Here is a 12,782-nt window from a genome sequence, read left to right as displayed (position 1 = left end):
AAGTTGTTTATGTATCAAATAACGAAGTTACTACTTTTTACGGGTCTCTTGACGTTTTCTATCGGGAATACCCAAAAAAATTGCAAAAAAAATTAACAAAAAATTAACAAAAAATATAAGCATGTTAAGCACTCCTTTTTTTGGCTTTTTACGGCAAGTTATAGGTTTACAAAAAAAAAAAAAAAAAAAAAAAAAGGGAAAAAATTTGAGTGTACATATACATATATACACACACATAACTGTTTACATACAAGCAGAAAAACAGCTTAATACGTATACGATCTGCAAAATGAACTGAGAAGTGGGTTGTTAACACGTATGCGTAAATGCATACGTACATACATATTTAGATATGTCTGCATGTATGGCACACGCGTTATTGCATGTTTTGTCGAAAAGTTTACTCCCTCAGTGTGATGTGAACAAATCTAATTTGTTCTCTATGCTTAGAGTTGTTAAAATATTAGCTGGAATTTCCCCCAAGAAAAAGGAAAAAAAGGTATAAATGTACCCTCGCACGTTAGTACATTAACACGTTAGTACGTTAACACGTTAGTACGTTAACACGTTAGTACATTAACACGTTAGTACGTTAACACGTTAGTACATTAGCACGTTAGTACATTAGCACGTTAGTACATTAACACGTTAGTACGTTAACACGTTAGTACATTAACACGTTAGTACATTAACACGTTGGTACGTTAACACGTTAGTACATTAGCACGTTAGTACATTATCACGTTATTACATTAGCACGTCAGTACATTAGCACGTTAGCACGTTAGCACATTAGCACGTTAGCATTTTTTCACTCTCTCATTACTTCACTTCCTCACTATTTAATTATTCCTTGTAGTCGTACAGTATACATTTTATTATTTTATTTTTTTTTTTTTTTTGTTTATCCTTTTGTTCGTTTGTTTTATTCATAAGGAGGGGGAGCACACTTCTTATATCCAACATCATTTTCCTTCCATATGCCAAATGTCAAAAGCTTTTTATACTCGTTGTCGAATGCGGGAAAGACCAAAGAGACGCAATAAAAGCCCCAAACGTACAACCATGGGCTTAGGCGAGAGCTGCGGATGAGAGCATACAAAAAAAGCACACACATGGGTATACACATGCGCATAAGTATGTATATACATATATACATATATTCATATATGCGTATATATATGTATGTACACGTGTCCGCGTTTGCATATGAGCGTACGATACAAGCAAAGCCAGAACCACGTGCCGCTAAGGCATGGATTTATTGGACAATACTCATTCTTTTGTTCCCTTTTTTTCTTACCAAACTTTGAACCATCCGTATCTCCTTCGAAGGGTAAAATTCCTCGTGCTCATCCAAATCTTTGCATACACAGCTTTTGACATATTTTCTTTTTTTTTTTCTTTTTTTTTTTTAATTTTTCAAACTTCTTAAAAATGGGGAGAACAAAAAAAAAATAAAATAATATAATATTTCTCTCGTTATGCGATAATCGGGACGTGATAACAATATATGACAGTATGGAAATTGTTTAGGGATATCATTGATACGCAGGCTGAACGCTGTAGTTTTGCAGTAAAGTAAATTTCAGTGTTGAGCGAATTGCCTTGTTAGTACGTTTTCTACTTTTCGCTTTTTCCACTTTGAGTTTTTCCCTTTCCGTTTTACGCTTTCAATTATTATACAGCTTGTGGAGCAAGCGCTGGATACATGTGCGTGTACGTTCAACACAATTTTGATATAGTTTGCACTTTTCAGAAAATTCAATGATTTCCTTTACCTTATAAGTATGCCTTATCTTTTCTCTTCAACTTTCGTTTAAACGCTAACTATGGTTGGCCATTCCTTTGCTTCAATTTTTTTTACTCGTATCTTTAAAAAATTTGAATTTATTTGGCATTTATTTTCCTCCAATTCGTTCATTTCAGAGTTTTCCTTCCTTCCTTTCTTTCTTTCTTTCTTTTTTTTTTTTTTTTTTTTTTTTAAATTTTCCTTGCTTGTTCATGCGAAAAATAGCAAATATGGGAAAAAAAAAAGAAAATATCAAAAAACAAGATACATATATATAATATAAACGGTAAGTAATATGCGCATGTATGGATCGATAAACGTATTTACGTATGTGCATATATGCATATATACATTTATATGTATATTATATATAACATGTATACGTACTTAAATATTACACTGTGCCTTTCTATGCACTCACAATGTGCGAGTTACCAATTTGAACAAATGCTCATGTTGCATTGGGGCACTCGGAGTATTAATTTTTTTTTTTTTTTTTCTATAAAATTAGTTGGGCAATTTTTCTCTCTTTTTTGCATGCTTTTTTTTGATTTACCAAAAAATGGTATATAGCGTAAATGAGAATATATACGTATTCCCAGCGGAAGGGGGAATGGCATATAATACTTAAAAATACATGTACATGCGTACGCACGTATATGCATGTACCTACCAAACTACCTACATACTACATGTATACGTACATACTACATGTATACGTACATACTACATGTATACGTACATACTACATATATACGTACATACTACATACAAAAGTACATATGAACGTTACCTCAAAAACTGCTTAAACATTACAATATTTAAAAAACAAACAATGCCATGTTTAAGTAGTCAACACAATTTTGCAGTGAAGAACAACAATTTGTAACAAGCGATTTTGTATAAATTTATGAACAAAAAGAAAAAAAAAAAAAGGAGAAAAAGCAAGAAAGAAAGAAAAAAGGAAAAAACGAAAAAACGAAAAAAGGAATAAAAGAAAAATAGAAAAAAAGAAAAATAGAAAAAAAGAAAAAAGGAAAAAAGAAAAAAAGAAAAAAGAACGAAAAAAAGTAAGAACGAAAAAAAGTAAGAACGAAAAAAAGTAAGAACGAAAAAAAGTAAGAACGAAAAAAAGTAAGAACGAAAAAAAGTAAGAACGAAAAAAAGTAAGAACGAAAAAAAGTAAGAACGAAAAAAGGTAAGAACGAAAAAAAGTAAGAACGAAAGCGAGAACTAACTTAATAAAGGAGCTATATAATTCGGGTAAACGCGCAAGGTAAGGGGGGTAAGTTGTCAAGCCTTTTTAACTGCAGGAAGCGGGGCCAGTCGCTTCTCAATTGCGTAAATATATGCACGTATATATAATAAAATACTTGAAGAAAGAAGTGTATAAAATACCGGAAGGACATCACAAAAATCAGTAACAGAGGAACAAAATGGAAGATATATTCGTTGAAAGCAACGTAAACACAGAAAAAATCAAAGAGAATAAGATAACAGTAGTTAATGTTAATAAAATCATATATAATATTAAAAAGAGAATTAAGAAAAAGAAAAAAAGAAATGGAGGTAATAAAATAAATTACCTTCCTGTTGTCGACCCTACACAGTTACCCAAAGATCTTCCGAATACAAAAAATATAAAAAATAAAAAATTAAAAAATAAATTGAAGAAAGATGTTAAATTAGCTATTTTATCAACTAAAAAAATTTTAGCAAATAAAAAATTCAGAAAAATTGATGAAGGATACATTGACGTGAAGCAGAAGCATCTTGTTCAGAAGAAGGATGACACTGAAGGGGTTCATCCTGTGTTGAAAGGGAAGAAGGGGAAGAAGGGGAAGGAGATTAGAACAAAAAAAGGGATGGATGAAATAAAACAAAGTGGGGTGGATAAAATAAAACAAAGTGGGGTGGATAAAATAAAACGAATAGTGATGGAAGATTTGAATAAAATCGAAAAAGGGGTAGGAAACATTCCCGAGACGAATGCTACTAGTCAAAAGGAGGTGCGCATTATGAAATTTCCTGCACATGTTCAGAATAAAATGCACTTCAGCATGCGTGATGAGCGTAGTTGCTATAGTGGAGAGTACTACAAGCGCACTGAGGAGGGAGAAGAAGGAATCAAGGAGGAGAAGAAAATTCATATTAGCCAAAAGTATATCTACGATAGAGCAGATATAGGGACACAAAAAAAAGTAATAGACTTAAGTTTGAACATGGGACCATATACATGTACATATTCAAGAAATGGAAAATATTTATTAACAACAGGAGATAAAGGACATATAACATTAATAGATACACAAAACTTAGAAACATTATGTGAACTAGAGGTATGTGAAACGGTTAGATGTAATACTATATTACATAATCATAAGCTTTTTGCTGTTAGTCAAAAAAAGTATATGTATATATATGATAACACAGGGTTAGAAGTAAATTGTATAAAAGACATATTATATACATACCAAATGGAATTCTTACCATACCATTTTTTATTAACATCAGTAGGAGAATTTGGAGAATTAGTATACCAAGATATAACTATGGGTAATATAATTACAAGGAAAAAAACGAAAAGGGGTCCATGTTCTATTATGAAACAAAATAAACATGATGCAATTATTTATTTAGGACATAGTAATGGGCATGTTACCTTATGGTCACCTAATGTAGACAAATGTATATGTGATATATATTGTCATTATACTCCTATATCTTCAATAGCTGTAAGTGATAATTATTTAATTAGTGCTTCTATTGATTGTACATATAAAATATGGGATATGAGAAAATTAGAATATATCAAATCGTATAGAGAACATAATATTATTAATAACATAGATATTAGTGATACATCGATTGTTGCATTTTGTATGAACAGTCATTTTAAAACGTATAAAAATCTTTTTACAAAACCGGAAGTTTACTTAACACATAATACATATGGAGATAAAATTAATTCCATATCCTTTCAACCATTTGAAGATATATGTTGTGCAGGTCTCAAATATTCTGTTAAATCATTTCTAGTACCTGGTTCTGGACTAGCAAATATAGACACTTTTGTTAATAATCCATATGAAACAAAGAAGCAGGTAAGAGAGAATGAAGTTAGACTATTACTGGACAAGTTATCACCTGATACCATCCAGTTTAAGCGTAACGAAATAGGAAAGGTAAACCCGTATCAAGACGTGCACCAGAACTCTACTCAACCGGGTTATCAAACGAATGATAGGCCTAATGGACATCTCACTGACAGGTCTAGTAGTTATCCCACGGACAGATCTAATGCACATAAAACATATATCAGTCAACGGCTTACTAATAAAGTGAAGACTCCTGGTAAAATGCGCTATGGAAAGATAAAGACGGACGACAGAGACTACATTTCAGAGGGGTATCATAATGCGGATGATATCAACGGCAGTTGTGGAGCTAATGCCCCATCATTTGGAAAAAAGGGTTTGTGGAAGAAGGCTGCTAAAGGAAAAGTAGTGAATGGACAAACAGATGCAGAAAAGCAAAAGAAGAGAAAAAAAAGAAGGAAAAAAAGGAGAGGATAAAAATTTGGAGGGAGAGGGAGAAAAAAAAACTCACTCTTAGGACCCGATGTACAGAAATATTTGAGAAAAAGTTTAAAGAACAAGATAAATAAAGCCTAGGGGTTGGAAACGCGATGCTCTGATACCCTGAAGGGGGGTGTGGGGGCACAACACGTATAAACGTGTTTATGTGTTTACATGTTATTAATATACATACGACCAATACTCCCATATATATATGCATACGTATGTGTACATTTTTTATTTAATTATTTATAAATACTACTTGTGTACCTACTTAATATGCATACTTATGCGTATGTGCAAAATTAAGTTTATGTTTGTTTCAGTTCTTTTTTTTTTTTTTTAAATAAAATAAAAATAATAAAAGGCATTAACTTTTCTTGTTTAACCTATTACTGCAAAATGGAATTTTTTTTTTTTTTTTTTTTTTTTTTTTTCTCCCCTTTTTAATAAATATACCAAATTAATGCTGCATAATTTTTCATAAAATTTACTCAATCGTTTTTCATTTAACAATGTATTACCATTTTATTAATATATTATTAATATATTATTAATATACTGTTTGTGTATACGTTATAACTAAATCCCGGAAAAATGTTGGCCTTGGCCATCCATCATTAGTCATTGCGCATGTATTTTTTTTTTTTTTTCAGCAAAAAGTTTTACGTATTGACATTTGTACAAATGGGTATGTACTATGTATGTATGTATATATGTATGTATATATATATATATATATATATATATATATATATTGTATATGTGGTGCATATGTATGATGCATATGTATGCATATAAAAATATAAAATCTGTGTACATATATATTTATTAACGTGGTCATTTTTTTATTTTAAAAGGATAAATTTCAGAAAACGCCTGCATATACTAATTTTATATGCAGCATTTTGAAAAAAAAAAAAAATTAAAGGGAATCTAAACGAAGCTGGGTTATAGTGCCGCTAAACAGAGCGAACCAATAAGCGGTAGATTTGGTACAGTAACAGTTGTACAGTATAGGTCAAATATCGATAATAATTTTATAATAAATTCCACTATGAAATAAAAGAGCGCAGTTAACATGATGTAAAAATTATGTTTATTTGTATATTTGAATTGTAGGGTCATCTCTTGCCACTATACAAGTAATTATGTATGTAATATTATTTGTATATTATATATACGTTATAAGTATATTATATGGGCATGTTTGATGAATGTACCAATTCGTAAAATACATGGATTGAAAAAATGAGTTTAATTCTTTTTAAAAAGAATCTATAAATATTATGCATAAAAAAATAGAGGGTACGATTATAGCACAAAGATAATAGATTGTCGGTACATGTAATCCTATATACGTACGTACATACGTATATATATATATATATATATTTAGAGGACAAAATGACGACAGCACATAGGCCCACTTGGTATAATGCCATAGGGGGGGAAAACCAGGGTAAGCAAAAACAAAAGTGCAATGAAGGAGTGATCAAACAGTATGCACTTAAAAGAGAGACATAAATTGAGTTCGCGAGTTGTTCCTTTGTAGTTATATGTGCCCACATACGTACATATACTTACATATGTACTTATACTTACATATGTACTTATACTTACATATGTACTTATACTTACATACGTACATATACTTACATACGTACATATACTTACATATGTACTTATACTTACATACGTACATATACTTACATACACGTACGTGTATTATCTCACTGTTTGCGCGAATGAACACGCCATATTAATTTTTCCGCGAAGCGTCATTTTTAATGCATATGTTTTACATGCACACAGTCAGGCTGTTCATTCGAGTCTCTAATGTTTTCCTTTTTTTTCACTTGGTCCATTTTCTTCCCATTTCAGGGGGCAATAGAAAAGTTAGCCAAACTGCAAAAGTTTGTAGTAGGGATTTACCCGGTCATATGCAAATGAAGACAAGAGACTTAAGCGACCATGTAGAAGATAAAGAGCTAATTAAAAACAATTTAATCCAACTTGAAAACAGCGGCAATAAAGTAAACAATAACAACAGTAGTAGTAGTAACAAGGACAAACTACGAGCAATTGAAAATATTAAGAAGCTAACGAACCATGATTACACTAACCTGTATCCTGAGGATGAAGATGACGAAATTGAGGAGGAATGGATATCACAGAAAAGGAAAAAAATCAAAATCAGGAAAAAATTGAACGAAAGAATGAAGGGAAAAACTGAAAGTATGAATATGAAAAAAAATAATAATAACGCGAAGGATAACACATCGGATAAAGCAAACGACAACTCGAATAATGGCAATTGCAGTAGCGATGAAGCATACGCAGATAATGATTACGAATCAAATGAAGAAGAAGAAGACGACGAAGACGATGAAACGGATGAAGAGGACGAAGAAGAAAAGGAGCTTATGAGAGAGCTCGAAATTTTAAAAAGAGAAAAGATGGAAAAATTGAAAAAGGAAAAAGAGGAACAAGAACTGATGAAAAACAAAAATAACAACATACTTACCAACAACCCACTAATCAATTTAGAAGACAGTAGCGAAAATGAAGAATCCGAAAAAAATAAAAAAAAAAGAAAGTGGACTGATGAAGCTATATTTAGAAATACGTGTGAAAAAAAAGAGAAGAAGGTATCCTTCATCAATGACACTGTTCGCACAGCCTTTCACAAAAAATTTTTATTTAAATATATTCATTGATGTTGTGATATTATCAATGTGCAAATGGAAAGAGAGTAGAGGGAGTAAGAGGAAAAAGAAAAAAAAAAAGAAAAAAAGATATTTCAAGTGATCTTTCGCCTTTTAGTTCTTTCATATTGCAAATTTTGTATTGTTCCTGTGTGGTTCGCGCTTTTTTATGACCATTGGGAGCGTGCAGTGAATGGGTAGGTACATACATAATATATCTGCACACACAAACCAATGAACATGAATATATATGTATATGTATGTATGTACTTGCGTGCACGTAATAATCCCCCGCTGACTAGACGAATTCTTGGATAATATCCCCTTCAATTTGTGCTGCTTTGTTTTGTTTCTTTTTTGCTATACTTTTTTTGTTTTCGCCATGTTTTATTTTTTTTCATTTATGCAATTCTTTTTTTTTCCCCCTGATATATTTGATAAATTTACGAATTTCGCTAACTGGTCAAAAAAAAAATTTGTTTTCGCGTTTTTTCGCCATTAAAATATGAACATGTTCAGAATTAAAAAAAAAAAATTAATAATATAATAGCAATGCACACAAGCACAAATTAATAATATAATAGCGATGCACACAAGCACAAATTAATAATATAATGGCGATGCACACAAGCACGAATTAATAATATAATAGATGCACACAAGCGCAAATTAATAATATAATGGCAATGCACACAAGCACGAATTAATAATATAATGGAGATGTACGACAAGCATGAAATAATAATATAATGGAGATGTACGACAAGCATGAAATAATAATATAATGGAGATGTACGACAAGCATGAAATAATAATATAATGGAGATGTACGACAAGCATGAAATAATAATATAATGGAGATGTACGACAAGCATGAAATAATAATATAATGGAGATGTACGACAAGCATGAAATAATAATATAATGGAGATGTACGACAAGCATGAAATAATAACATAATGGAGATGTACGACAAGCATGAAATAATAATATAATGGAGATGTACGACAAGCATGAAATAATAATATAATAGCGATGCATGACAAGCACTGGAAGCAAAGATATGGGCATCTCTTCATCTAACTTAAGCATCTCTTCGACTACTTAAGAAGGTCTATTTTTTTCCTGACGACGAGACGTTAAACTTGAAAAACACAATATCGCCATCCTCCACAACATAGTCTTTTCCCTTTTGCAAATATTTCCCATTAGCTTTGACTTCCCCTTCCGATTTAAATTCAACCAAATCGGTATATTTGTAAACTTCTGCACAAATGAATCCTTTTTCAAAATCTGTGTGAATAACTCCAGCTGCTTGTGGAGCTTTTGCTCCTTTTCGAATGGTCCAACACTTGACCTCATCTTGTCCACATGTAAAAAAATGAATTAAATTAATTTCATAATATCCTGTTTTTATAATTTTATTTAGCATACTTTGTTTAATATTATTTGCCTTAAAATATTCAGATTTTTCTTGCTCAGTCATACTTAATATTTTTTGCTCAAAATCTGCACAATATGGAATAATTGTTCCTTTATTTTTTTCTTGTACCCAATTATAAATTTTAGCCAAGTATTTATTTTTTTGTCTTATGAAATCTACTTCACTCATATTCACTAAATAAACAACAGGTTTTGCTGTTAAAAAATTAAATTCATTTATTACTTCGATTTCCGAACTTTTCCAATTACCATCCTTTATCCATTTATGTTCTTTTAAAAAATTTAAAACTACTTGTAAAACATCATGTTCAGTTTGTTTTACTTTATCTTTCTTATTTCTATTTAACACTTTTTTTACTTCTTCTAAATTTTTTTCACAATGACTAATATCTTTATATATTAACTCTGAATTGATAATATCTAAATCTCGTACAGGATTTATATTACCTTCTGTGTGTATTATATCTTCATTTTCAAATGCTCGAACAACATGATATATACCATCAACTGCAGCTATATTTGATAAAAAATTATTTCCTAGACCTTCACCTAAGTGAGCATTCTTTACTAATCCAGCTATATCAAATATGGACAAGTATGCATGTACTGAACTCTTTGGTTTAAAATGGTTAACTAACCAGTCGAACCTTTCATCTTCCACTGTAACCTTTGCTTCATGGGGATCTATCGTACAAAAAGGATAGTTCTCTGCTGGGATATTCAACTTTGTCAGCACATTGAACGTGGTGGATTTGCCTTAAAAGGGGGAAGGACAGAGCAGGGACAATTGCCGCGGAGAAGTAGACATGTATGTGTGCGTGCACATATGTACGTACACGCATGTATGTATTTGCACGAATGTATACTCACGTATGTACATACCCATGCACATACTCACGTTCATACTCATGTTCATACTCAAGCACGCATACCTACATTGGGTAAACCAACTAGTCCCATCTTCAATGTGTTCTTGGGTCTGAGGACGGAATTACATTAAAACGTTTTCGTTACACGTTCATGTGTGAGCTGGGGGGGAGCTCCCATGCACAAATATGAATAAGTATAAACAGGTACATACGTACATAGCAGAATAAACAAGCACACATATACATACGTGCATACGTACACATATACATACGTGCATACGTACACATATACATACGTGCATACGTACACATATACATATGTTCATACATACATATATACATACGTGCATACGTACACATATACATATGTTCATACATACATATATACATACGTGCATACGTACACATATACATATGTTCATACATACATATATACATACGTGCATACGTACACATATACATATGTTCATACATACATATATACATACGTGCATACGTACACATATACATATGTTCATACATACATATATACATACGTACATACGTACACATATACATATGTTCATACATACATATATACATACGTGCATACGTACACATATACATATGTTCATACATACATATATACATACGTGCATACGTACACATATACATATGTTCATACATACATATATACATACGTGCATACGTACACATATACATATGTTCATACATACATATATACATACGTGCATACGTACACATATACATATGTTCATACATACATATATACATACGTGCATACGTACACATATACATATGTTCATACATACATATATACATACGTACATATGTTCATACATACATATATACATACGCACATAGGCACATACGTACTTATATATATGCGTATTTGTCAAAATATGTATAAATTGGGGGATACTAGCGTGACACCCTCCTTGTGGGGTTACCTGCCCAGTAGTATTTTTTGCTCCTCTTCCTTCTTCTTTGGTGCCATTTGTAATCAATAAAAATGCTAATTTGCTAAAGGCTATCAAATGTTCCAATTGTTAGCTAGTACTATGGAGCTAGTCAGTTCTTCACTGCTAATTTGAAATATATCCGTTTATTCTTAAAATGTGCAATCTGTGGATGCTTATATATATTTTTTCCCTTTTTTTTCTCTTTTTTTTCTCTTTCAAATGAGTAGTAGTATAACACGATAAGTAGCAGTCTCTAATGTACGACTTTGTCAAAAGAGAAGCAGTCGACAATTTAAAACGAAAGCTAATTATAAATTTTAAAATGTTCTACGGAGGAAAAAAATAACACCAAAAAGTACCACAAAATGGCTTCAACAAATTAAAGCTTAAGATAGTTCAACCAGAAATAGATATCATAAAATGTATGTTATATATGCACATCAAAATTAAGGAAATTTTTCTTCATTTTTCACTCCTCATTCTTCGTTCTTTACTACTCTTCTGTTTTATTTTTTATTTTTTTATTTTGTAATTTATTTTATTTTTTTTTCTATCTAAATGGGCTTTTCCTTTTTTTCAACTTTATTTACATATGTATGTGCCACATTCTTTATACAGAGTATATAGGCCTTAATAAAAATGCGTTTTTTTTGAAAAAAAAAAAAAAAAAAAAAATTAATACTGGTAATGGAAAGAAAAACAATACGAAGATATAAAGTAATAGAGAAAAGTACCTAAGAATGGAAATTTTTTTTTTTTTTTCCATAAAGTTTCTTCCTCATATATTGTTCTGTCATATAATATAGGGGTAACCTAAGTTTAAATAATATTTTTTTTTGTAAATCAAATATAAAGTGAAAGAACATGAGAATACCTTTTGTTGTGCCACGTGAAAGGTTTTTCTAATTTGAATATGGATATAATAGTTCACACCATATATAAAAAACAAAAAAAAAAAAAAAAATGTAAAAGTGTAGTAGTGAGGGATCGTTTGCTTCCGTAATGTCAATTACCAACAGTGTATAGTTTTAGCCTTTCCCCTATTCCCCATGAACACATATACATACATATGTTTACTCGGTGCATTTACATGTGAGGATAAGCTTCCAATTTTTGAAAGCAGGCCCGAAAGACAACAACATTTAGGGAGATAATATCCAGGCATGAGTAGATAAAAAGAAAAAAAAAAAAAAAAGTGCGCAAGGAAAAGTATGGTGCAGATATAGCGTGTGCATAGCGTATGTATAGTATCCTATCGCATAGGACAACATAGCACAGCATAACATAAAACACTGCAGCTCAAGATAACTGAACTCACCATGATTAGAAGTATGGCATGCCATATATATATTGACCTTTGGAACGGTTGGTAATACAAAAGCTTATGGTAAAACTGACCTAAAGTGTATCAAATTATTAACCTAGTCATT

The 12,782-nt window shown here is 31.1% G+C and overlaps 3 protein-coding genes across 3 annotated transcripts; 2 read left to right on the top strand and 1 right to left on the bottom strand.

The window, feature by feature from the left end:
• Positions 1-3,228: 3,228 nt before the first annotated feature.
• MKS88_001002 (U3 small nucleolar RNA-associated protein 7) lies at positions 3,229-5,367 on the top strand (the record flags this gene model as incomplete). Its single annotated transcript, XM_067219654.1, has 1 exon — positions 3,229-5,367. One exon carries the CDS (start codon positions 3,229-3,231, stop codon positions 5,365-5,367), a length of 2,139 nt encoding a protein of 712 aa, XP_067075368.1.
• A 1,410-nt stretch (positions 5,368-6,777) lies between these two features.
• Positions 6,778-8,090, top strand: MKS88_001001 (pre-mRNA-splicing factor CWC15; the record flags this gene model as incomplete). The annotated part of the gene is made up of 2 exons (XM_067219653.1): positions 6,778-6,832; positions 7,255-8,090. The coding sequence occupies 2 exons, from the start codon at positions 6,778-6,780 to the stop codon at positions 8,088-8,090; spliced, it is 891 nt and encodes a 296-aa protein (XP_067075367.1).
• Positions 8,091-9,192: 1,102 nt separating this feature from the next.
• Positions 9,193-11,387, bottom strand: MKS88_001000 (uncharacterized protein; the record flags this gene model as incomplete). The annotated part of the gene is made up of 3 exons (XM_067219652.1): positions 9,193-10,277; positions 10,454-10,500; positions 11,341-11,387. The coding sequence occupies 3 exons, from the start codon at positions 11,385-11,387 to the stop codon at positions 9,193-9,195; spliced, it is 1,179 nt and encodes a 392-aa protein (XP_067075366.1).
• Between the last annotated feature and the right edge of the window lie 1,395 nt (positions 11,388-12,782).

This window comes from Plasmodium brasilianum, chromosome 3, assembly GCF_023973825.1.
Source record: "Plasmodium brasilianum strain Bolivian I chromosome 3, whole genome shotgun sequence".
Taxonomy (NCBI): domain Eukaryota; phylum Apicomplexa; class Aconoidasida; order Haemosporida; family Plasmodiidae; genus Plasmodium; species Plasmodium brasilianum.
Note: the sequence above shows the minus strand (reverse complement) of the source record. Positions and strands in the feature narration are given on the sequence as shown.